The sequence below is a fragment of the Drosophila santomea genome, chromosome 2L (genome assembly GCF_016746245.2).
Source record: "Drosophila santomea strain STO CAGO 1482 chromosome 2L, Prin_Dsan_1.1, whole genome shotgun sequence".
Classification (NCBI taxonomy): domain Eukaryota; kingdom Metazoa; phylum Arthropoda; class Insecta; order Diptera; family Drosophilidae; genus Drosophila; species Drosophila santomea.
This window is the reverse complement of record NC_053016.2, coordinates 5677421-5703782: the sequence shown is the minus strand read 5'-3', so window position 1 is coordinate 5703782 and position 26362 is coordinate 5677421. Positions and strand designations below refer to the sequence as shown.

The window sequence follows — 26362 nt, the reverse complement described above, 5'->3', positions numbered from 1 at the left end:
GCGCCAGCACCGGAGATCCAAGATCCAGCATTAAAACTTGACCAATGGCAGTGCGACTCCGGCAGTCGTCCGGTGATCGTGTGGAGTTAATGCGAGTATTAAAACCTTTTAATAAAAATCTTTAATGAATCAATGAGCGAGCGAGAGGGGGCGAGTGGGAGGGAGAGGGGCGAGTGAGAGGGCCTGAATGAAGCCAGAACCCGAAGATCCCACAGCACCGGAGATTCTTGGCTCAGATTAGGAGCATTAATCGATTTAAGCCACAATCATTCGGCCTCTTTTTTTTTTTTTTGTCGAGGTTTCTCGTTTTTCGTTAAGGAATGTGGGAGCCTGTTCGTTCAGCTGTGGGGCCTCAACTTTGTCTGCGCTTATCAAAAGGCATTTTTTTGAATAAAAATTAAATTAATTAAATTACAGGCTCTTGGGTTACGGTTTAGGTTTCGACTTGGTCTTGGTTCGTCTTTGGGTTTGGGTTTGGGTTTGGGCTTGAGTTTGGGTTTTTGGGATCCCAGCCATGCGAGTCCAACTAAAGAGCTGCAATAAAATTGTTTTTAATCTTATCTGGCCACGACGACAGCCAGAGCCTTTTAGTAGTTTGCTCTCGTTTTATGCCCTCCTCACGCGGCATCTGCCTGCCTCCTGCTCATACTAACATATAAAACCCACTAAATATGCCGCATTACTTTGTCCCACATCCAGGCGAGATATCTGGACTTGAGGCAGCTGCCCAGCTGTTCCGCATTGGTCGAGGAGATAGGCGCATACAGTAGTGCCTCGCCAAGTCGAATTCAAGTAACTGAATCGGTAGCTTCCTCTTATATATTCCTCTGCATATAAGTATATTTTGCTAAAAAAGTAGTATTTTGAATTGAAGTTTAGGTAATATATAGCTTTGTTGACCATTTTATCGACGTGCGACTGTATGTTTTCCTCATCAGGGAAACCCATCAGTTAAGAGCATTTAGTTGGCATCATAAGGGGTTTGTGGGTGTGGGAGGGGAGGTCACTTTAAATAGTGCCCAATTCATTCGCTTATTTATTTTTATCTTTGCGGCATATGCGGCGCCGGAACTGACCAATGGTGGCATTCAGGCCAATGGGAAAACTGGTAAGGGGAAAAGGGAAAAAGGGAAAGGGAAAGCAAACGGAAGCACTTGACGACCAGCTGCCAATTTGCGACTCCGTATGGGATACCGCTCTATCCAGAGTCTGTTACCATTTATCTCCGTTTCTAGTCAGGGGCGATGACAGCCCAAAGAATGCCAAACGCAACGGGCAGTCCCTTAGTTACTCAGTACCATTCCGATTCTTATGCCCATTCCCATTCCCGTTCCCGTTCCCATTCCCATACCCATTCGCATCATATTCTCTACGAGATCTCAGGTTGGGCTGAGCTGGGTGGTCGCCTGTTTTGTTGGGCTGCTGTGCGGTTGGTCCGACATAGAGCTGCATATGTTGATGATGACGAGCGGTCCAGTCCAGTCCGGTCCGGTCTTTAGTCTTGAGTCTTTGGTCTTTAGTCTTTGGTCCGATCTTGGCTCAATCTTGGCTACCGCCACACGCGGCATGCGGTCGACCAAGTCGGAAAACTGAATCCGAGCACCGAAGGGAGGCGAAATCAAAGAAGTGGAAGCAGCGAACTGAAGTGATGGTCAAACTGCAGCTCCGGCAGCAAATGAAGTGATAAAGTTATGCTCGCCAGGGGATCCCATTATTCGCACACTGGGCCGAAATCCCTCAAAATGATGTCTAAACAAATTGGTTGTACAAGTTTAAATGCCTAATAGAAGAAATAACAGGTTGTGAATAAAACTGGTGTTCACTCTGGAGTAATGAGTAATTTTCTGATTAAAAAAGTACGTATGTCAGCTGATAAAAAATCTTGGTAATTTATACAAGCAAAGCCAATTATTCCACGTTATATGTTACAAAATAAAGACCTTGCCCCACTGTGCACAGTCTCATCGTCTTTGCTCGCGTCTTGGGCGACATTCCCACCGGCGATAATGCAGCCTCATGTTGCTGGCCATTTGAATAAAAATTGTGTCATGTCAACCGGCAGGGGCCTTACGCCTTATCACAGCAGATATACACATATACTCGTAGATGTGTATGGTGGATGGACGGTGCTGGGGCTGTGGACCAGAGGAGGAGATACAATTGTGGATCGGTTGAGGTCTCATTGATCGGACCCGGTCCCTGGCCCACCTAGATGGCAATTTTCAACGCTGTCTTTCACCTTTCCCAGCGAGCTGGCCCGGCTAATATGTGTAAACCACGTTAGTTACGCTTCAACAATAATGAAGACATTATTAACTTGTATTTCTCTCCTTTTTTTTTTTTCTCTTTGGGTGTGTGTTGTGTGTTTCCTGCCGCAGCTGACAAGCATTTACTTTCACAGAGGGTGAGGTTGAGGGTGAGGGTGAGGGTGAGGATTCGAGGACCCTGCCTCCTTATCGACTAGGATTTTGGCCCATTCTTTAGCTGTCAGTTGCTGGCATACAAACGCCTCTGTCCGACGGTCCAACGGTCCCTTCCTCTACATTTTCATCTTCATCTTCAACGTGTGCGATGAACAGTTAGTTCCTTTTGTCGGCACATCCTTCAGGACCTTCAGGGTGGCCCACAAGTAACCAAAAAACAAAAAAAAATAAAACTACCGATCGCACAATTGCAAATGTTTTTTAAACGATTTGCGCCACAAGTGGCCCGCTCATCAGCCAGAAACATTTTCTCTGATCTGCTGGCCATTCAGCCATTCGGCCATTCAGTTGTCTTATCATCCATAACCTCGCCCAACTTCCTCAATAATGGTTTTGCATATTGAGCGCTCCATTATGGGCATAAAAACAGATGGGCGGCGGCCACATGGCCCTCGAGGCAACTCCGTTTCCATTTCCATTTTCATTTCCATTTTCATTTCAATTTCCATTTCCATTTCAATGTCAATTTTCATTTTCGTTTTCCCCATTCTGCAATCCGAAAATGCTTTGCAAAATGTCTGGAAATGGAAACGATAATGTCGGCCCTAATGGGGCGTGTGTCTGCCTCGATGTCTGCAATTTTCCATTCAGATTGCCAAGTGGCCCCCTTCGTACTTGCCGTACTTTGTATCTTTCACCTGTGAGATACACTTTGCAAATTAAATGGGGGCGGTTATTGACTTGGCCGCAGGCACAGATGCAGAAAAAACAATCGCTTGCTTTGTTTTAAGATTAAGTAATCAAAATAGATAGGAAATGTTTACGACTTTATCGAATCAATAACTTAAGTAATAAGTAATAAGAGAGGGAAAAGGGTATGGGCAATATTTCTCACAGCTTGAACATTATTTATATCAAAATCAGCAGAGATCGAGAAATTTCTTACTCATCCATTTAATTGCAATTTGATTGAATTTACAGATTTTGTACACATCATTCGAGTGACTCCCATGGGTCCATTTCGATCGGCTTCCAAAAATCCATTAGATGAATCAAATCGAATCGCAGGAAGGCAAACAAAACGCTGAAAAAATGAATGTCGCTACAGAATGTTTAACCCTCGTTAAAAATGAATGAAAGCTTATTAAAAATATTTCTTTATTATTGAACAAAAAAATGGTCGAGCGAGAAACAAAAGAAACGCATTTTTTTATTGCCATGGCCGTGTACGCGAAAAAATCACAAAAAGCTAAGCAAAATTAATAAATAAATAAAAAAAAAAACAGGCGTACAAATGTTAAACATTTGCCACGATGCCATGACGAGAGTTGACTGTCCAAAAGGATCGAAGTTGGGTGAATTGAACACCGACTGGATTGACTGACAGCTCGGGATCTGGCCATGAAGAAATGAGATAATGACGAATCCGTCGCGTAACAAGGATCTGCAATGCAAAACCGTCTCAGAAATCCTTAACGAAAGAAATAAATCTCCGTGGATCGTTCTAGTTTTTTGTGCTGGCCAGCACAAAAATGTCTCCGGAGAATTGCACGCTCTCGGAGATGAAATGTCGATGAAAAAGCCAGCAAAAAAATATCCAAAAACCAAATGAAATGCGTACAGAAAAATGCCAAAAAGCAGCAGAAGCCACGGCAACAGACAGAACTTTTTTGCCAAACTTTTTGTTGCTGCGAAACTGTCACTGGAAAAAGGATTTTTGGTACGAGATTGGTTTTTTCCCTGCCTCGTTCACTGCTTCACATGGCATATTTAAAGTTATGGGCCTCCGTCTTAGCCATTTAAAACGTTTGCGAAATTAATATTGGCCACAAAAACTGTGAAATGCTGTGAAAAGAACGCGCGGCCCAGCAGTTGAGGTCCGAAAGACTTTGGGCCAGCAAAAAGTCATTTTTGCTAAATCGCAAAAAATCAAACAAGATCATGATCGGACGGATGACGATAATGATGGACATGGTCATGATGCTCATGATGGTCATGATGCTCATGATGGTCATGATGGTCATGATGGTCATGATGGTCATGTTGGTCGAGATGGTCAGGCAGTCGGACAAGCGAATGACGAATAGCCCATAGCTCTGCGGTTTGGAACGAATGCGAAATTTACGGAATCCGCCAAGACCCAAACCCAGCAATTCCAAACAATTCCCCGCAACGACAATTAAGCACGAACAAAAGGCGAGCCACGGCGAAGAGATCGTGTTTGGAGTATCTGGAGGATCTGGGAATTCTGCCAACCCACCTATGTGTGTACTTCTCTAAGTGCCAGCTCTTTGCTGAAACTCCCACGGCCCACCCAGTGCTACAGTTTTGACTCCTTCGCCGGCACTTTCCCATCGGCATTACTCGAGCTTAGTGCACTCGAAAAAATGCCTCAATTTACCATGTAAATGTATATCTCTCATAGAGTGAATAAATATTATTCAGTTATTCAAAAGTATATTTCCTATTGTAGTTTACCTATAGGTAATTGAACTAACTTTATACTCAGGATAATAAAGTTTCTACAAACCATCTTACAATTATAATTCTCAATTGTCCTTTAACTGCATTCCACACAATAATTCCCAGCCATAGTTTTGATCAGATTTCACTATTTGGGCCACTTTTGTCCGGGTGTATGGGCCACACCTCCTAACTCATGCCATCGTCAGCAAACAAAGAAATGGAGGCGAAAGACAAAAGACACTCGACGGCGCAAACAGAGAAGGCGAAGGGAGTGACTATAAAAAAAAATATTCTGTAGTGAAACATTTTTATGTGCTTGTCCATCCGTCACAAATTATATAATTATCACCTGTAGATATTGGTTAGGCCGCTTATCGCCGGTGTGAATCTGACTTTGACTTGACTCAAACCGACTCTGCTCGAAATGTTCGATTAGCCACGCTTTATGCCTATGTCTTCATCTGTATTTCTCTACTACTACCACTTTTTTTTCGGGGAGCGAGTTTTGGTCAATGGGTGAGGTCGATTCCGATTCCCTTTCGGCCTTATCTTTCCAACGAAAAATGCCACCCAAAATGTAATCTTTATATATGAACAGTAAGTTGCTTCGATTGCTCTCACAGGGCAAAAGTGCCGACAGCCAGGAAAACTACATATAGACATTATAGATTATAAAACCAGCGCAACTTTCATTGAGCGGATAGCAAGAGGGCAGCAAAGACCAAGGAGGCAGAAAGGAAATGCCACGTTGTCCTGGGGAATTTCCCAACTCACTCACACACTGTTTTTCCGGGGCCTGGGAATGTTTTTTGGGTACTGCTGCACTGCTGTATTGACTCTTCTCATGGGAAACTCTATGCTCGAGAGGGATTAGCATTAGGTGCACAGAATCCGCCATCAATTGGAGATCACTTAGTATTATGTATTTGCAGAATCTTCTCTCTTTTTGCAACAATAAGGCGAGGACAATATAGGCGAGGTATTAGTTACCAGCTAAATTCAGGAATCATTTTACTGCAGTCCTTGCTCTTCAACTTTTCAAGTATTGAACTTGCAATTCTTATTTTACAAAGAGATTTTAATAATAAACGGTATATAAAATGACAACATTATTGTATATTTAAATACATTATTCAAAGTTACTAGCAATGTAAAGAGGTTTGGTCCAAGTTCTGCGACCAGCTGCCTTGGTTTTTCTCAATATCCCTAATTGCTTCCTGTTACATGAAACCAAGACCTTAGTTAATATATCCGAAGTTTTCCCGGACCACACGACACGGCCACTTACCGCTTGAAAGGCCAATCCGAGTGGGAAAAAACAGGGACTAAATAACCAAACAGGGGCTTAGCGTAGAGCCGAGCCCTACTTAGAGAATCTTGGATATGCGGACATGTTTGGCATGGGTTTTCGGGCGCAGGCAAAAGTCAATGTCCTACGAAAACATTTCAACATTTCAACATTTCAAATTCAAAAGTCCTTGATCAGCGCAGAGAGCGGCACGTGTACGTGATTTTCCTTCAACGGCATTGTGCATTTGTGCATTGTGCATTGTGCATCCATCCACTTAAGCGTGTAAATTTCCCAAACTACTCAATGACGACAGAAGGAAAACAACGCTGAGTGCGAGAGACACTTGCATAAAATGTGGAAACTTATTAACTGCTGACCAAAATTCGTTCCGAGTTGTCGCCAGTTGCAGTTGCCGCCAGCGATTGGAAAAAAACACGCCGAAACAGCGAATGTGTGAAAAACCTGAATCAAGTCAAAATAAACAAAAAATAAAAAAAAAAACTCTCTCGAGGATTTGGCGAGACCGAGGGAAAATACCAAAAATAGTCGGCGGCGGCAGAGTTTCTTTTTTGTGTGTTTTGTGTTTTGGTGGTGTTCTGCTTTTGGTGGCTGTCATCTAATAATTAAAATGACTTAATTATTGCGTCAGACTGTGGAGATCAGTGGAGGGAAATCAAGTGCAGGTTTGGCGCCGCCTTGATGTCGCTGGATTTCCTGCTACTTCCACTACTTAATAATTGAATTTTCCGATTTTCTCGATTCTACAATTCTACAATTTTCCGATTCTCAGATTTTCTCGATTTTCGTGTGGGGGGCCCCGCAATTACATTATGCATTTTATGAAGTGCGAATCCAATTGTGAGCGGGGGCAGCAACATTTCTGGCATTCTTTTTGGCGCCAAGATCGAGTCGCGACCTGGTGACGCCGTTGACGCTGCCCTTTGACCCAATGCCGCCGACCCACGTACGACAGCGTTCTGTCTTCCATTGGGAATTGAATAGAGCAGAGACCAGTAGATCGCATACCAATCGAAATCCCGGCCCCCATTCGCCATGGTCGAAGGATAACGTTGAATCCTCGAAATCGATTTTAAGTGGCCAGCTGTTGGCTGCTACCCTCGGATGGATGTGTGACTTGTGCCGCCGCCAGGACAAAAGGTCAGCAGTTCGCAGGCCGACAAAAGCCGTGAAAAATAATGAACCCTTAAACAACAACTTAATTATTTGTGTAATCTTCCTGGAAATCCTCCAAGCCATCCAAGCATCGGTAGCCAAACAATTGTGCCAAAAAGGCCACATATTAATTAGTCATATGGGGCGAACAAAGTGTGCATTTCCAGGAAGCGAAATAAACCATTTTGGGTGGTCGTTTCACGTGATTTTACTTCACTACCTATAGCTACCATATCGCAGATCCTCTACTTAAAGCTGAAATCATGGAGAATCAACGATTACGATAAGCCCACGATCTTGGAGGATCTTGGAGCATGTGGAACAAGGGCAGCCACTTGCGATTACCATTTAACGCCACTGCTGTCCAATGGATCTCCAATGATCTCGATTTCGCCTAGCCCCCTCCTTTCCCCCCCCAACAAAGTTGGGAGGTGCGCATCAAGTTTTGTTGGCTTTTCCCACAGTTATTGACAGGCGGCAGTCGAGGCGGCTTAAGGCCATAAACAAATAGGCAAACACGGTCGCTAGTGACTGCGACCAACGTCAGCCAAGCCAAGTGGCTGAGTGGCTTAGTGGCTTTTGGCCAACTTGTTTTCTTCGCTGTTTGCTAGCTATTTGGTGTTTTTGGCTTCGTTTTTGTATTCCGTATTCTGTATTTTGTATTTGCTGTTTGGTATTTTGTGTTGGCCTGTGTGGCGGATGCTGCTACTAAGATCTCGCGGCTCTGGGCTTTTTTTGTGTGTGTGCTTTTGTGGCGCATCAAAAAAAAAGAAGGCGCAGCGGTAGCAACTTGTCTTCGACTGCTGTTTAAACGGCAAATAATGAAGACGAGGTGCTGCTGCTGGCTACTGGCGGCGACAGGCGACGACAGCTTTGTCATTGTGCAATTAACGCCAGGAAAAATTCAAATTAATTGCCAGCAAAATGGCGCCAATAACGCTGCTGAAGTAAAAAGCCAACACGCCGATGGTTGATGGTTGATGGTTGATGGCCAACTGCCACGCCCAAGATATGTGGCCATCAAACGAGTGGTAAATAAATGAGTGGGGCGTGTGTTAACCAAAGAGTTGCTAGGTGGCAACTGATTAGCTTACCAAAATATTTCAATTATTTAAACTATTTAATTCCCTATGCCTATGTGTGATATGTTATTATTAAGTTAACAATTTGGTAAAATGCTTATACTATGCAGGAAAGTTACGTAGCACTTACAAGCCAGAGATATCAGATTAAAATCCTTTTTTTCATAAAAAACCATTACCAAGTAATCAACTTTAATCGCAGATAATCAGCATATCAACCCCTTTGCATTCGTCTGATATTTACCATTTCGTTGCCATTTCCCTGTGAGCCCATTACGGATCTTGTTACCATAATGTCAGCACTAAAATGGCTTCCTGCGCCGCCGAAAAGAGATCGCCACCACCACCAGCAGCAGCACCACCACCATGAGCACCACTCTACTCTTTTGCACATGCCACCACCACACGCTCCGGTGGTTCCCCCTTCGCCCCGCCATGTTTCCTCGATGGCTGCTCGACGGCTCGCACTTCCGGAGTTCGCAGACCGCCAGCGTGGACGATGATAATGCATTATGCATTCCGCCGCCTGGTATTTAATTGTTATTAACTCGCGATAAGCAGAACTTTAACACCTATAGTTAGGCCGGGCCAGAAAGTGTAGCCGAGCATGCTAAGATATAATTTCCACATTTTATAAGCACTTAACAGCCAAAAAACCGCTGGTCATGCACTGCAAAAAAAGTATAGTAAAAGTAATAAAGAAAAAACATTAAATAACAAGAGAGTTTATTTCTTAAATGGCTTTTGCAAATGTATGTAAAATGTATCTTAATCCTTTTATTAACATACAAGTCTCTTAGCAAGTGATTTGAATTAAGTAAGTGCACTCTTTTCCCTCGGTGCATAAATTTTTTGGTAACAAAAACTGGCTGCCTTTTTCTTTCGCTGGCGGGGGAACGGGAAATATAAATTGTCGGAGCCCGAAATTCTACACTGTCATCAAAGCGTAACTAAACGCCCATTTTTCTCAACTTTTTGGAGTCTTTCGGGGCCGGACAACCATTTTCGGTAGTTATTAGTGGCATATTTTGGCCTAAAGTGCGTGAACCATGTCGAACAGGCAGCGCGCAGGCAACGAAAATTTATTGTTTAGTAGCGGAGTGAAGTTAACAACAAAATGGACCTCCCAGCGAAAGAGAAAGACACGCAACGATCCCAAAAGCGGACTGGGCCAGAAAAAAACAAAAAAAAAATATTAACGCCTCGAGCGGTAAGAGAACCAACAGTTGGTTAGTGGTAACTGTTGTTTTTGTTGCCAGGTGAGGAGCGGCAGTGGGAGGGGTGGACCAGGCGGCCAAACCTCTCACCTTATTGGTCGGTCGAGCAGGTCCAGAGACCAGACACCAGAGATCGACCACCATCATCGATGCTTCCACTACTTCTACTTCTTCTGCTTCTACTGCCAATGATGATGATGATGGCGTTGATTATGGCTTATTTTCAAATCTCACCCATATACATGCGCCCCTCCGTCCATCCGCATTCCCACTTCTTGGAAGCGAAAAAGTGGGCAGGAGCAAATTATGTGGAGTCATCAATGGCAGGCCCAGGCATCACAATCGTAGCATCTCGGCCGGAGTGGGAGTGGAGGTGGAGAGCACGCAAGCTCTGGATGTGGAATCTCGAATCTGGAATCTGGAGTTGGCCATTGGTGGTTATTAAGGCTAAGAGTGTTGGGCAATCTTCGGGCTAATGCTAAGATAACTCAAGCATCTGTATCGGATCTTAGAATGGCCAGCACAGAAAGTCTTGAAAACTTTGGCTAAACTTGAATAACTGCAGCTAAGGCTTCATTCATACAATTTTACTTTGGCGTAATACAACTGGAAGTTAAGGGTAATCAAAAAGGGAATGCTTTACATAACAGAAAGTGTGCTAAGCAGAAAACATAAAGGTGTTTATTAAACTCACCCAATACCTTATTTCTGAGAATAAAATCAAACACAAAAGGATCTATGCCCCAAATAAAAGTCCATCAAACTGTTGATCCTTGCAAAGTGTTTCAAAAATCCACTACCAACAATATATAAGCTACTAAAATAACAGATTATAAGAAAACAGGCGGCAAAGAGAGTTTACTCCCCAATTATGACCAAACGTGCCCTAATGGCGTTGATCTGCCATAAGAGCCCACGATAAACATTTACAACCTCTTGCACCGGGTTAATCGTCTCATGTCATGCCCATTAGACTCGATCAATATCGATCTATGGCCGATCATCTGGGCCAAACTCCGCAGCAGATTCGAGCGTAAAATCGAGTGCAATAAAACATGCAGAAGACACACAGCAAGTGCCCGCCCGACTGTTTGCCATCAACAAAGACACGACACGCTCAGCTGAAGATCTCCGATCTCCTCCGATCGCGAGCTGTCCATGATCGCAGCAATGATCACGGGACCTGGAACCTGGAACCCCGTATTCTGGTCCCAATCCCAATCCCTATACCAAATACCAAGCCCGATCGAAGCGTAGCATTTTTGCACGGCACATTAGCTGTTTGAGAAACAGGAGGCCCATAAAGTTGTAGTGTTGCAAATTTTTATTTGGAAGCAATTTTCACACCCTGCGAGGGACGAAAACGGGCCCAGCAGAGTCATGCGGCGATCGCTGCTGACCTATGACCCCTGGCCAGTGGCCGTTGCTGCTGCTGCTGATTCTACCAATTCTGCTGACAGGACACAGCGTGGCTAATTCGGCAAATGCTTGACAACTACATATTCAGAGGGTAAAAGGCAAACAAAATTGGAAGTCGCAGAGACGCAAAGTTGCAAATGATGCCAAATGATTGCCGACCATATAAATTCCGATTGTGAGCGATTAGCAGGGAAGTCTGCCTGCTGCCTGCTGACCAGGTACAGGACCACGCCCCCCGCCTCCAGCGTTTTAGTCGCGCTTCAACGCCGGCGATTATTTGCAATTATGAGCCGAGATTTTACACTTTTAGTGAAACAACTCCCCCTGGAAAAAAAGGAAATTTGTAGCTGTGAAAACTCGAATGCAAATGCAAATGCAACGCAACAAAAGTTTGACTTTTCGACTTGTTTTCTAATCACCTGAGTTTGGGTAACTCCTCTGCGTTCCAGCTCCTTGTTGGTTGACCAAATCGTAGACCTTCAATAAATGTCCAAGGACACACATCACTCGGTTGGTAGGAAAAATACATACATATTTGGTTCTGTTGAAGGTCGAAACTCTCGGGGGTTTTGGACTTCGATCGGTTTTGGTTTGTTTAGAATTGTTGTGGCGTTGTTTTACGAATAGATATTACTTTGATGGATTAGCCATATCGCATTGAAGGTCGCCTCTTGGTTAGCCTCGAATTTGTTACGACCTGTTTTGTGTTGGCTAACCAAAATACGAACTCAGCAACTCGGCAACAATTATGCAGAAAAACACATGTGCACATGGAATTTACAATTTGACGGAGACAGATGTAGCAATATACTTCCGTTTTTCATTTTTATTACGATAATTATGATGAGAATTGTTAAGAAACTAAATTTAATTTCATTTGGCATTTTAAGTTATGCGTTACTGCACCGATTACGTCTTGATTAGAGCAACATTTTTCTACCAAAGAACACTTTAATTGCCTCAAATAATTGCTTATCGTAAAGAAATTATCACCACTCTCGCTATCTGCCATTAGTTAATGAATAGACCCACCAGACTTTAGTAGGTCTGCCGATTTGGGTTATTATGTTATTTTTACAACCTCGAAAGACGAGAGACGAAAGACGAGAGAGGTGATCACTGATCACTCTACCTACAGCGGCGAAGGGGTTTCGATTTTATGATATATTTACATTCCAGCCTTCTGTTCCTACTCACTCGCCGTGAATGTCTGGGAGTGCGTGTGCGTGTGTGTCTCATCATTTGGATTTTCCGCTGCAATAAAATTAATAAGAACGCGCTAATTTTTCAGGCCCCGGGGCCTAAGCAAATAAACATACACCATTTCCTGCAACTCCTCCACCCTTTTCACCTAACTCTTTTTCCAGCGCCCAGACTGCGCTAATATTTGCCAAGGGATATTATTGGGCCTAAACCGAAAACGGAACTCTTTCCGTTCGCCATTTTGTGCCGCTTCCTGTGCTTGTTTACATATGACATGAAAAATAAAGGAATATATATTTATTAGTAGCATTTATGTTTATAAGCTGGAATCATGCTTAATGTGAATTAACTAGAGTCTTACTCTAATTATCAGTTCTAACATGCTCTGAACAGCGAGTAAATGTGTAGTTCATGGAAAATGGCTGAAAGAGAAGCCTTCCAAAGGTGGGGGCAGCGAATAAGGTGGGGGTTACCTGCTCTTCTTGGGCTGCACACACTGTCCAATTAGTGGAAGCGGCCAAGCAATGGATGAGGAAAAGGTAAGACATAAACTCGGTTGGGCATGCCAGAGTGTGTGAGAGTGAGTGAGCTGGCTGCATTCGAGCGCACTACATAAGGCTACTCCGAAATCTACTCCGAAAAGCAGCAGAAAACTTGTTCTGGCACGGCAAATGCATGGAAAAGTTTTTAGGAAAGAGGAAACTATGTATTTATTTTGTTTAACAATGATTTCAATATTTCCCAATATTTAAAATGGAAATGTATAGGCATACATTCATAGTCAAAAGCTAATTATTTTTTAATGCTATTTTATGTTAAAAGTATGATCACCCACAGGCTAAAGATAAAAGCCCACCTCAACAGTCGAAAATAATAGTGCAAACCCTTTATTAGCCAAACAGTAAGCGTATCAAAAGCACCATGAAAACAAACCAATCCCATAAATACCCAACAGAAATAGGCGAAAAAATTGCGACAAATAAGTATAATTAAATGCAGTCGACGCTATGACGAAACTCGTGAGGTTGCGCAAATAATCGGGCAATACAATCGATTACACCGAAAATGCCGGGCAGAGTTTTTCCATTTCCGCCATTTCTTATTGGGCCATGCTGGCTATATACCGCACACACACGCATACACACGCGCACGTACACTCACTTCAAAGCGCAACACACACGAAACGATCACGAAGTGACAGAGAGAACGTACGATCAGCGCGCCATAGAGCGGTGCTCTTTTGGCGCACGCAACTGCAAGGCTGGAGACAGGCTATAGCTCCACCCCACTCGCACACACACACCATCGGGCGGCGGCGGTCGTAGCCGCAGTCGTGTGTGCGATCCGAAGACGAAGACCGACGATGCGATCGGGATCGGATCGGATCGGGGATCTCGGGTCGCTGCTGACAAACGCAGAGTCGGACGAAAGAACGCACCGTGTGTTTCAGTTAAGCGTTGGCACTGAACCGGGCAACAATCTTCACTCCTCCGCTCGAAAACGCCGCGATCTACCGATCCACCGATCTATAACTAGCCATCTCTATAACTAGAGCGAGCCGAGTGTGTTCCCATCGAAACAGCCGCATTCACAATACAACATATATTACATACATATATGTACATATATGCGTGGAAAACTTACAAGTTCTTGTTGTGTCCCATGATTGCCGTGTGATCTAGCGGAATTAATCGCACAAATATGAGCAGCAATATCGGCATACGCATGCTAATGATGATTATGCCTCATTTATAGTGCGCTAATTGAACGCGAAATTGCTCGATACATTCAATATAACCAAACCAAACCAAACCATTCGCAAACAAACAACAACTTCAGTGTGTCAGTGAGAGTGCCAGTGTGTGTGCCGTCGAACAGATAAACCCGATCTGCAATCAGCAATAATGGATATCAGCTATATCTTCGTAATCTGCCTGATGGCCCTGTGCAGCGGCGGCAGCAGTCTCAGCCAAGTCGAGGGCAAACAGAAATCCGGAAGGGGCCGGGGCTCCATGTGGTGGTAAGTTCATCCAATATTTTCCCTTCCATTAAATTGGGCAATTAGCGAGCGATCGAAAATAATATCAGCAAACACCAGCCGGGGAAAAATTGAAAAGCAGAAGTCAACGAACAACAACAGGGCACGCGCCCAAATATTTCGAGAAACATTTCCCACAGCAACAAACCCACAAACAAACCAAATAAAAAAAAAAAGTTTAAAGGTCTTGTGCGTCACGCACCAAATGCGGAAGCCACAAAATGCACACACACTAAAAACTAAAAAAAAAACAAAGCTTCGACTTCTTCCCAACTTCGTTCATCTTCTCGCCAGATGAAAGCAATTAAAAATTCTAAGCGCGCATTCAACTTTTACTTTGTGTGTGTGTGACACAGTTTTAGATATGAATGGGCTTTTGGGTGAATGGCAGGGGGGCAATAAAGACTCGATAAGGAAGTCCAGACTTGGGGATCTACCGCGGCGATGCAACTACAGTTATTAAATCAAGTTCGTTGCCTAAGTCTTTCGTTTGGTGTGTGGAAAAATTATTGATATAAATTGACTGATTAAACTTGATTTTTCTTTCGCTAAATATAAATAATGTATTAGGTTTTTTTGACATTTTGGCTGAACCGTAATCGTAAATGTTTAAAGTCAAATATTTAGGCACTAACTGATATTTGTCATTGCTATTATTAATCAGCTCCCACAGATTCTCTGCGCTTTGATGAGTTGTTTGTTTGACTTTTATCATGTGCAAAACTTCAGCTAAGCCTTAATAACTTTTTATAACGGCATAAATTTCGACCTGAACAATAAAAATCAACACAAATACATAAAAGCACAACGCACAAATTGCGGCTGCGACTTCGGATTGCCGTCGCATAAATCTCCGTTCGGGGCATCGATTTAATCCGCCTGGGAATTGAAATCGATTGGCAATCGCTGACCCGCTGATCGCCACAGATGTTACACTTTCGATCAAGTTTTTATTTTGTTTTATTTACGTACTTTTATTAATTTTCGTTGCATTGCGCAACGTTCTGTTCCCACCGCAATCAGCATTCAATTGAATTGGCAATTAATTTGCATTCTCCGCTGCCTGTCAATAAACATTTGTTTATGCTTGTTTATTGTTTGTTATGTGAATAAATAAATGTATATATACACGTTGTTGCTAATGAAGCGCGGAAAAAATATAATAAAGATCAACAATTGAAACAAGAAAATAAAGTATGACAGGTCAGAGAGAAGAAAAGCGTTAGCCGACAGGTGTCTGCAAATATTTGTCCATCCCCGTGTGAGTGTACCTAATTTATATACATATGTATGCGTTTGTGTGTGGTTTATGCATGAGTAACGCCGGCAATTGACGTATACCGCCCAGAAACAACAACTAAACGCAATGAAAAAGACACAGAAAAGCCGCAAATGAAAAACCGAAAAAAAAGATAAGCACTGCCAAAAGGAAAACAGCTCGATCTCAAGTCAAGTGGAAAGACACAAAAGCCGCTGGAAAAATGACAAAAAAAAATACTTGTTCAGCTGGTGAAAATCCTCGTCCCCTTTATTCTCGTTCTCATAATTAGGCGAAGAACTCAGCCAAGCATTTAATAGTTTTGACAACCGCCCTTCGAAGATTGCTCTATTAACTTTCGGTTTTCTGGTTCATTTTCTTTTAGGGGCATTGCCAAGGTCGGCGAACCCAACAACATAACGCCCATCATGTACATGGATCCCGCCATCCACTCCACGTTGAGAAGGAAACAGCGACGCCTGGTCAGGGACAATCCCGGTGTACTGGGTGCCCTGGTCAAGGGCGCCAACTTGGCCATAAGCGAGTGCCAGCACCAGTTCAGGAATCGTCGCTGGAACTGCTCGACGAGAAACTTCTCGAGGGGCAAGAATCTATTCGGCAAAATCGTTGATCGAGGTGAGCTAACAATATGACTTAATTTAATCAGTGCCGCAGTACTTGCAACTCACTTAAGACTCCTTTTACCCTGGGAAATATGATCCATCGATCTATTCTGAGCAACGCCTACTAGCTAACTACTAGAAAACGAGGCTACCACACAAATTGCTTGCATAACCCAGCTCGAGAATCCAGTTTTTCCCTTTGACTGGCCCTTTATTTATGTTATGAAATGTCACTCCCCTGGACATCTTCAGTATACATACGTATGTGGCGCTTGTTTGTTATTGTAATACGATCTGAGCACTTGGTAGCATGTATATATTTTGTATATGGGTTGACTACCCTTTTGAAGGGGCCACTTTCCCCTGGACGGACAACCAAATCGGTTTGGGTCGGAGGAACAAAGAGTTGGCTCTGTGCTCGCTGCACTTGCTCCATTTGCGTTTCGGTTTCAGCGTGTTTATGCTAATGAGCACAAGTTGGCAGCACCACTGGAACCACTGCACCACCACTGAGCCACTGAGCCACTGTTGTCACTCACTCAGCCATTCAAATCAATCAAACGTGCTTGTCTTCTGGGAGTTTAGTTCGCCTGCTGCGCCAGCAAAATCCCAGGAGAACGGATCGGCCAGTTTTTCTTCATATCAATGTAAACAAAAGTCGCGCATGCGCAGTTTTTGTCCTAGCGCGTTTTTAGCTGGAAATCCATACGACTCCCGCCCCCGCCTGCTGTTTTATTAGCTACTGTTTTGTCCTGCTTCCTGAGATCCTGCAACTGAAATTGAAACTACCTGATGTCCGTATATATATATATACATACATATATAGTGGGCGTGGCAAGCGTCGCGTGGCTTCGATACTCCTATTCCGCTGCGTCCGTCTGTCAACGGCAGCTGACTTTTATAGCCAGGCTCTTGACCTTATCAAGTTATTTTGACTCTGCGCCAACATCCTTTTTATGAGCTCTCGACATTTTATGGATTACTTAAAAAGAAAAGGGAAATTATTGCCCTGGTGACAGCTTTTTATCGCAGCACTTTCATCGCTTTCCACAATCAAATTTTATTTTTAATGTATTTGCCGTAACGTGCCCTTGGCCCTAATTAACACCTAGAGCGCACCATTAACACTTGGGGTTCGGAGCTGAGTCAGTGGCTTCCAAACTGCTGGAAACTGAAAGAAGTAGTAGTAACCCTGCCAGCGGGGCACACCGAAATGCCCATCTTGACTGGGTTTCTTCCTTCTTATATTTTTTTCTATCGTTTTAAGTCCTAGGGCTGGCCTAACTTGTTTTCTAATTGGTGACACCTTGTCAATTTGCCACGCCATACGCTTTAACAGGCAGTCTCTATTAGTGAATATTCGTTGGGTTCCTCGTACAGATCCCTTTTTTGGCAATCATCATCGGTTCGTGACGAAGCCGCTCCGGGTGGCGTCCCTGCGTTCCAGTGTCTCTCCATGATGTGCCTATGTATATTCCTGTGGGTTTTATATCAAGAGGTCTAAACTATTCCGGGAACTGCTGATGCTGCTGTCACTAAGCAGCTTAACCCCGAGCTGAGCTGTACTCCCGGTTTTTGGTTCTTGGCTGCGAGACTGAGGATCAGCATGGCATCCTGCTTCTGATTTTCGTCCTGCTCTCAATTTCAATCAGCTCGCGCCACGCCCACTCACAGCGGAAATCCGTTTGTGGCAATTATATAAATCAGAAAAAAAAGGTATCGCATTACATGCGGAAATTTATTTCTTGGTTGCTCCATTTCCATGCCACACCCTTTCTTTGCCTAATTGCTCAGGGTGCACCACCCTCGCTTTTTATTTTATATATTTCGTTTATATTTCGTATTTATTATCTTTTGTTCGCTATTTACGCACAAAACGAGGAAAGCAAAGCCACAAAGGGAGAGTACGAAATGCAAACAACATTTCGCTTCCAAAAGGTAACGCGAATTCTTGCTAAGCTAATCACCAGAAAAAGAAGAAAACCAAAAAACAAAGTCACCAATGACTGTGTCACGCCCCTGAGTCCGCTCCTCCGCCCCCTGCACCCCGATCCCACCTCACACCCCCCGCCCCTGTGATTCCCATACCGTTTGCGCATGCGCCGCCGTCTTATCGCGACCCAAAAGATCTTGCACATATTTACACACAATTTACCTGTGTGTGCGCCTTCAATTTCGTTACATACGTGAAATAATTTGAGGAAAAACGAGAATACGAAACCACCAACGACAAACAAACAAACATTAACCGGGAATTGGTGGCTCACTGCGGTATAGTTTCGAAAAAAAAAAAAATAAACCAAATTATTTCGTGGTCGAATTCCAGGAAATCGAAATCAAAAGCGGCAAAATTCCTAACACCAAGCGGAAGTTGTTTTCCGTGATACGGCGAGCGCTAGAATGTGTCAATCGTCAAGTGCAGACTAGTCAATCACAGATACGTCAATCGACACCTCAACGAAAATAGGTTAGGCCGCGATTTTGGGATTTTCTAAAATGGCTAAAGGGCTTGGTCCTTTCAAATGCTCAAAATGTTACTCACTCACATAGAAGCGGGGAAAAGAGTTTTTCATTTAATAATAAATAATAGAACTGAAGTACCTTACACGCTGCAAAGCGCAACTGGAAATGCCAAACAAGGTTGACAAGACTCTACTCATGAATTTTCAGCTACCTGACCGTCGGGTCCATCCCTATATACTCGTACATCATATCATATCTTGAGCTATGAACCGAGGCGAAACCACTTGAAAAATTATCTGCAACATGTAAATTCAATTTTCATTGTTCTTTATCTGTGATGGTCTTCTGAGAGCGACTCGAAACAGAAACGGAGGCAGTTACTAAAAATAAAAAAAATAAATGTTAAGAGCACAAGGGAGGGGGGAGGAGGTAAGGGGGGGAAACTGTCCACTCAAAATGGATTGTGCCGAGATGGGCGCAAAGTGTTAAGTTGGAATTTATAGTTGAGCGTTTAATCTGTGTCAGGTTTTGGTGCGCTCATCTCTCTTTTCCACCGTGCCATCGTGGCATTGATAACTTGAAGTGTCATAATTGACCAGGCTTTGGAAGACAAGTGCCATTACTCATAACGAAAATTTTCAACTCTTGCCCACGACGTCTCCGGCCATCACTTCACTTGGCCGAGATTGAGATCTTGTCTTGGTCGCGGTATTGGGATTGGTATTGGTATTGCTCTGCGGTGGAAGTCCAAGTGGAACACCCAGAAGGCGAAAATAATGACTGCACGGCGAAGAAATCTCATGAAATCAGCCATGTAGAAGAAGTGCCTTGCCTCAGCTTTAAAATACTCCTTAAAAGCGGGCCCAAATTATAACTAAATTAAATGAACTATAATATAAACAATTTATTAAATATTTTATTTTTTTATAATTTCAGGCTGCCGCGAGACGAGCTTCATTTACGCCATCACCAGCGCGGCGGTGACCCACTCAATTGCCAGGGCCTGCAGCGAAGGATCGATAGAGTCCTGCACCTGCGACTACAGCCACCAGTCGAGATCCCCGCAAGCCAACCACCAGGCGGGCAGTGTGGCCGGCGTCCGGGATTGGGAGTGGGGCGGCTGCTCGGACAACATCGGATTCGGGTTCAAGTTCTCCCGGGAATTCGTCGATACCGGCGAGCGGGGTCGCAATCTGCGCGAGAAGATGAATCTGCACAACAACGAGGCGGGTCGAGCGGTAAGTTTAGCTATCCAACATAAATACACTGAAAAAACGTTTATAAATAGAGTCAATACAAATATGGTATTATATGGCTTTATTTTATATACCTTTTTGCTCAGTGCACCTCGTAATAAGTAGTTGAAATGTTCGGCTTAAGCCTGGCTGGGCGATTTACGACTGGAGCGCTAATAAAAACCAGCGTCGACAATTTCCGTCCCCACAATTAATTGGAGCTGAACGCCAATTGGCCTAGCTTGTAGAGATTAGCGCCCTCTCTTTCGCTGCCCCTGCAGCTGTCTCTTTCATCCGCGAATGTGGGGGGATTTCTGCACTCGTTTGCGCTTGTGTCGCTCGTATATTAACTCGTTGACAGCTTCCAGTTCCCCTCCACATGCAAGAAAATAGTAGGACTCTAGTTTTAGTGCCACTGTACAGTGGTCGCAAATTGGGAAATTTTGGTAAAAAACAGAAATGTAAAGATATTCCTACATCCCACCAATGTTTGAGTTGTAATGGCAGGATCAATGTTAGTTTTTAGCATAATCAAATGTACGTTTTTTTGTGGCATAACCAAACCACTGTGCACCGCCAGTCCTGCTGTCCATTTTAGTGGGGCGTAGAAAGTAGCACACTGCGCCAACATCCATTGCATCCAGCTAGAGTCGACCGATCCCAACGGATCCGGGCCTAGTCCTCCGACTTTTTGGGGCAGGGGGCAGGGGGCAGGGCCCACCGCCTGTGTTATTATTTTATTACTTGTTATGGGCCGCAGCTCCGTAATCATTGCGATCAGCATGATGATGATCATCATTGGGCTGCTAACCGAACTAACTGAAGGCCCCCAACTGCGTTGATTTCTTACTTTTGGTCCGCGCACAACAATTACAACCAGCAACTTCGGGGGGGACATGCAACAAGCGCGCACACACACAGCAAGTTGCAACAACATTTATTGATTTTTAATAACTGCAACAACGTGGCAGGCGGGCCGCCAATCTTCCAACCAGCCAGTAAGCCATCCAGCCATTCAGCCAGCAAAACGGCAAAAACAAGAGGCCAAGAAAAAAACAGCAAAATAATTAAGTGAAAAACATATTGCGAGTCGTTCGATTCGCAAGAAGCCTAATAAAGTCATACTAATGAACAATCTCTACCCGCTCCTTTTTTCCGATCTACAGCACGTCCAGGCGGAGATGCGACAGGAGTGCAAATGCCATGGCATGTCCGGCTCGTGTACAGTGAAGACCTGCTGGATGCGACTGGCCAACTTCCGTGTGATTGGCGACAATCTGAAGGCCCGCTTCGATGGTGCCACCCGCGTGCAAGTGACCAACAGCCTGCGGGCCACCAACGCTCTGGCCCCAGTTAGTCCCAATGCAGCCGGCTCCAATTCCGCGGGCTCCAACGGCCTGATTATCCCCCAGTCTGGCCTGGTCTACGGCGAGGAGGAGGAGCGAATGCTGAACGATCATATACCAGACATCCTGCTGGAGAACAGCCACCCGATCAGCAAGATCCACCATCCGAACATGCCGTCGCCCAACAGTTTGCCCCAGGCTGGCCAAAGGGGCGGACGCAATGGACGTCGTCAGGGACGCAAGCACAATAGGTAAGGATCACCAGTCCTAACTTTATTATTTTATAGTCATCTCATTATATAATCAATGTTCATAATGAATATTATTCCCTAAAATTACATGCTTACTCATTACCTTCTGGTTCTGTTCCTTGCAGATATCACTTCCAACTGAATCCGCACAATCCCGAGCACAAGCCACCCGGCTCGAAGGACCTCGTCTATCTGGAGCCCTCGCCGAGCTTCTGCGAGAAGAACCTGCGGCATGGTATCCTGGGCACCCATGGGCGCCAGTGCAACGAGACCTCGCTGGGCGTCGACGGCTGTGGGCTGATGTGCTGTGGGCGTGGCTATCGGCGGGACGAGGTCGTGGTGGTGGAGCGCTGCGCCTGCACCTTCCACTGGTGCTGCGAGGTCAAGTGCAAGCTGTGTCGGACCAAGAAGGTCATCTACACGTGTCTGTAAGGACACTGTCCACCTCCAACCCACCCCACCCCTCAACCTCTGAAGCCCCCCTCTTCGTTCTTTGTATGTGTTATGTATTTTGTCTACGCTTAGCCTTTGTTATTAGCACCTTAAGAGCCTAGACTATAGCCTAGTTAAAGATACGACTAGCCGACTAGCCCCTGAAATGTACCATCTGAAATCCTTTTTACCACTCACTTTTTTTTAGCAGTATTACGTATTACACGAGGAATATTAACGAATAGATTTCAAGAAGAAGTGAGGAATACAACATGTGTTTGCCCAGTTTTTAGTCATGTAAGCCCGCTCTCCCAATCGAAGCAAAATATTTTGTAAATTACAAAGCCCCCCTCCCCCAATTTTTGTGCCCTTAGTTAATAGCTGTCAATTTAATTAACTTTAGTGTAGCTTAAAGTTTTCGAAGCGCGTCCCCTTTCTGCTGAGTTCCCCTCCCCATGCTGTCGTTTAAAATCTTTTTAAATCATTGAAAACAAGACTGAAAATTCAAAAAGCGCGCAGCTCTATTCTACTCTCTAGCGAGCACTGCTTGAACTGCTTGCACACTGCTTTGGCCAGGACCAAAACGTGTGCGAAGTGGGCAGGATAATAGTTCGAGAAAATCGGTAACCAGGGCTGGAAAACATTTGGAATGCAACAAACTACAAATTCCACTACAGTTTTTCCACTTCCATGGTCATACAAAACAAACAAATATCTTTTGTGTACATAAATAAGTTTAAATTAACTTTTAGTTTTAGTTTAAATTCATACCAACCCCACGAACAGAACGTACGTACAGAAAAAGATTTTAGTTGCTTGGAATTTATGAAATTTTGCACACGAAATATTTTTTTTTGTAAACGCATTTAACTTAAAAATCCCCCCATCCATGTAGGTATTACTAACTAATTAAATGCACTTAGCTGGCTAGTTAAACTAAGTATATAAATAGCTCGATATGAATATAATATTTAATTAATTTATACTAGCTCATAGACATTCAATTTTGTAAAGTATTAATGCGAAGGAAAACAAGAAGCAAAAAAGCGAGCAGAAAAATGCGAATGCAATCGAAAACAAATCAATAAAAACAACAAAAAAAACAAAACACACAAAACGACAATGAGTAAAAAAATTACAAAAAATCAAAAGCCAAGTGGAATTCATTTGTATGGACTTTGTTGTTGCTGGCGCAATTATTTGGCTCATGTGTGGGGCAATTAGCCGGGCGGCAGGTGGAGTATGCGGGGGCAGGGGCAGGGGCACGGGTCAGGGTCGCCGATCTGCTCTGAGGCATTTCAATATTTGATTTAAGCCAGCTCACAGTGGCGGTGGCGGTGGCTGTGGCAGTGGCAGTTTCCCAAGCGCATTTTTTGCTCTTGCAGCAACTGTCAACCTGGGCAGCTACAGAAAGCAGAAACAACTGCTGCAACAAGCAGCGACAGTTGCATCTTTTGTATATCGTCGGCAAAAGTCGGCGGATAAACCCCCCCTCCCCCGCCCAGTACCGGCACTCCCCCCTTCGCCGCTCATGCCAGCTGACAATGCGAACGACAATTCCGCGCTGTCAGCGGCCAGCCATCGAATGCGGCTTTCAAGTTTTAGCGACTCAGGATTGAGGATGTGGCTGTGACTGTGACTGTGGATGTGGATGTGGCTATGCCTGTGGATGTGGATGTTTATGTGGACGCGGATGAGGTTCAGGTTCAGCTTGAGGTTGTGGCAGATCTTCGGCGCTGGACGATCGCGACATGCAATTGCCGGACCAACTATGCAACCTGACATCCGACAGATCTAGACGAGAGCAGGCGGTGGAGATAAACCTTAGCCTGGATGTGGCTCACATTGATCCTGATTTCAGCTACTGATCTTCAGATGAAGATGGACCTGTAGCTGGAGCTGGAACTGCAGCTGGAGCTGGAGCAGGCGACCCTGGCTAGATAAGCACACTCTCGCCGGAACAACAAAAAAAAGTGATCGTGCTACATGTGTCCACTGTGCTTGACAGTTTTCGTTTCGTCTTTTCTTTTTCATACGGGTGGGAAAACAATTTTTCGTCCAGTAAGCGGGATTCCAGCTAGATGTTTGATTAGCCGTTGATCTCTCAGAGACCTTGAGCTGAGTGATCCTTATCTAATTGCCAGCCATTACCAAGGCTAACACTATCTGAGGTGTTAAGTTCTATAACTTTGCACTACTGAAACACGTATTATAATATATCATCAAATTCCAAGATCGACTCCTCCTCTGACATCATTTGGTTTCCATGTACCTCAAGCCATTCCCATTCCCATTATGTCACTTGTAATTAGAGAATGTCTTCCAAATGGCCGGCAAATGATTCACAATCTGTTGACTTCAACGTTGCACGGAGAAATCAGTTATTTCTCATTTGGCCCATATTTTTATGGTAGATATACAAAATGTCTGTCTATGTTAATATATTATTTTAGCAATATACATAAGCCTTAGTAACATTAAAAGGATTCCGTTTATGATTGAACAGCATCGATAAGTTTTTCTCAGTGCCGCCCCGAGATGGTCTTTGCCAGCCTATTGGGTCTATTGAATCTATTGGCATTATTGGGCATCTCATAACCCCTCGGGGCACACAGTACGCCCAGTTAGAGATTGATGTGCCATTGTTGTTATTTAGTTGGCACCGCGAGGCGACAATTGTTGTCTCCAATGAGTCGTTGTCCTGGTGTGTTGTCGCTGTCTGGTCCGCTGGTCCGAGGAGACATTGCTCCTAATCAATAAAACTAACGAGCGGATTAAGATTATGTTGGCATGGAGTGCTGTTGCAGTTATTGTGGCTATTGCCACTCCGTCCGCCGAGGCGAGAGACCAAAAGCGGCGCACGCTCCTCCCAAAAATGGTCAGGCGGCCTAATGAATTGCGAGTCGCCAGCGTCGTCCACTTTGAGCAGCCTGTGCAGCATACAAAATTGAAAAAAAAATCTGTAAGTAAGTGGAAGTTACAGAGTGAAACCTAAAGTACCCTAGAATAATTAGAATGAAGCATTTTATTTAATAATGTTTTCATAAATATTTTGAACACTAATCTCCAACACTTTATCTCCAATCGTATAACAAAAACCTAATTCGAAATTTCTCTAAACATAACACAAAAGTATCAGAAGCTAAACTTTACATTTTGAAAGGTTTTGGCTATAAATTTTTGCATTAAATAATTTCTACATCTAAAGCATATGAAACTTATATTTATTTTGTAACTATAACATTAGTATTATGAGCTCAGAAGCAAGTTCCAATATTATGAGCACAACTGTTGGCCCAAAGTGTCATACCCACTGGAAGAGTCCGATGAAAAGAAATGAAGGAAAGAAGATCGGACCACAGGAAAAAAAAGAGCGGATCGGGATCCCCATGTCGGTCATCGTCATCTTCCTCCGCTGGCTCGTCAATCGCTCGGTGGTTCGATAAGCGGATCGATGGATCGGTGGATCGGTGGATCGGTGGATCGATGGTTTGCCAGTGCGCATGAGCGTTCGATGCATCGACTGTTTGGCCCGCTGATGTGGATGTGGATGTGACAATGACAGTTGTTGTTCGTCATGTTTGGAGCATGTAGTGCCCCAAAAGCCCCTCGTTGCCCCTCGTTGCTGTACCGAGCATGCCTTGCTCCTCTTTTGTGTTGTAATTGCAGACGCCACACGTTTCGCGCGCTGTTTGATTTGGAAATTGCAACAGATCGGCTCGGAATGGGCAATATATATGGCGATGGGGGCATCTCATTGACTTGGCATTCCCGGCACGCGCACTTCTTGGCATGACAAGACTTTCAAGCCTCCACTCCGCCACCCCCTTCCCCCCTGCCCATGGCTTATTCACTCTTTCGGCCCTCTTGGCCACAATGAAAATTTCGACTCAAGCGAAGTGTGTGTGTGTGCGTTAATTAAGTGGCAATTGTTGCGAGGCGTGAGAATTTGGCGGATTAGGCAAAGAAATGTAAGTGACCTACGGCAGACAGAACTTGGTTTTTGGTTTGAGTTCCAACGCTGTTCTCCCATTTGGGGCAAGGGTCTCCCTATATGGCATCGCAACTTGGGAGATCTCTGATTCAAAGGCATTTACTTTTGAGCTTTAATACTACGTTTAAGAAGGGTTTTTAAGTAGTCAAATTGAACGTAATGCTAATCTGTCTCCTATAGATTACATTACTTTCTTAATATGATTCTCAACCATGCCATTGATTTGTATGCCCGAACCACGACTGAATCGCTGGCCTAGTGCCTATGGCTATCAATCATCGAGTTGCGGCCTGTTAACATGGGCGACAAGTTCTGCGATTGCCGCAACCAGGAAGCAATGACCAAGCAACAAAGTGGAGACCAACAGACCACCAGAGGAGCAACTGGCCACTGGTAATGCCCTCTGAGACCGACTAGACCAGACTCCCGACCATGTAATTAACAGCAC

The 26362-nt window shown here is 44.2% G+C and overlaps 1 protein-coding gene across 1 annotated transcript; it reads left to right on the top strand.

Annotated features, from left to right (window-relative positions):
* The first annotated feature begins 13734 nt into the window (after positions 1–13734).
* Positions 13735–22106, top strand: LOC120447023 (protein wingless). Its single transcript, XM_039628347.1, has 5 exons — positions 13735–14294; positions 15956–16206; positions 19593–19894; positions 21058–21488; positions 21614–22106. Exons 1-5 carry the CDS (start codon positions 14179–14181, stop codon positions 21918–21920), a joined length of 1407 nt encoding a protein of 468 aa, XP_039484281.1. The 5' UTR covers positions 13735–14178; the 3' UTR covers positions 21921–22106.
* Positions 22107–26362: the final 4256 nt, after the last annotated feature.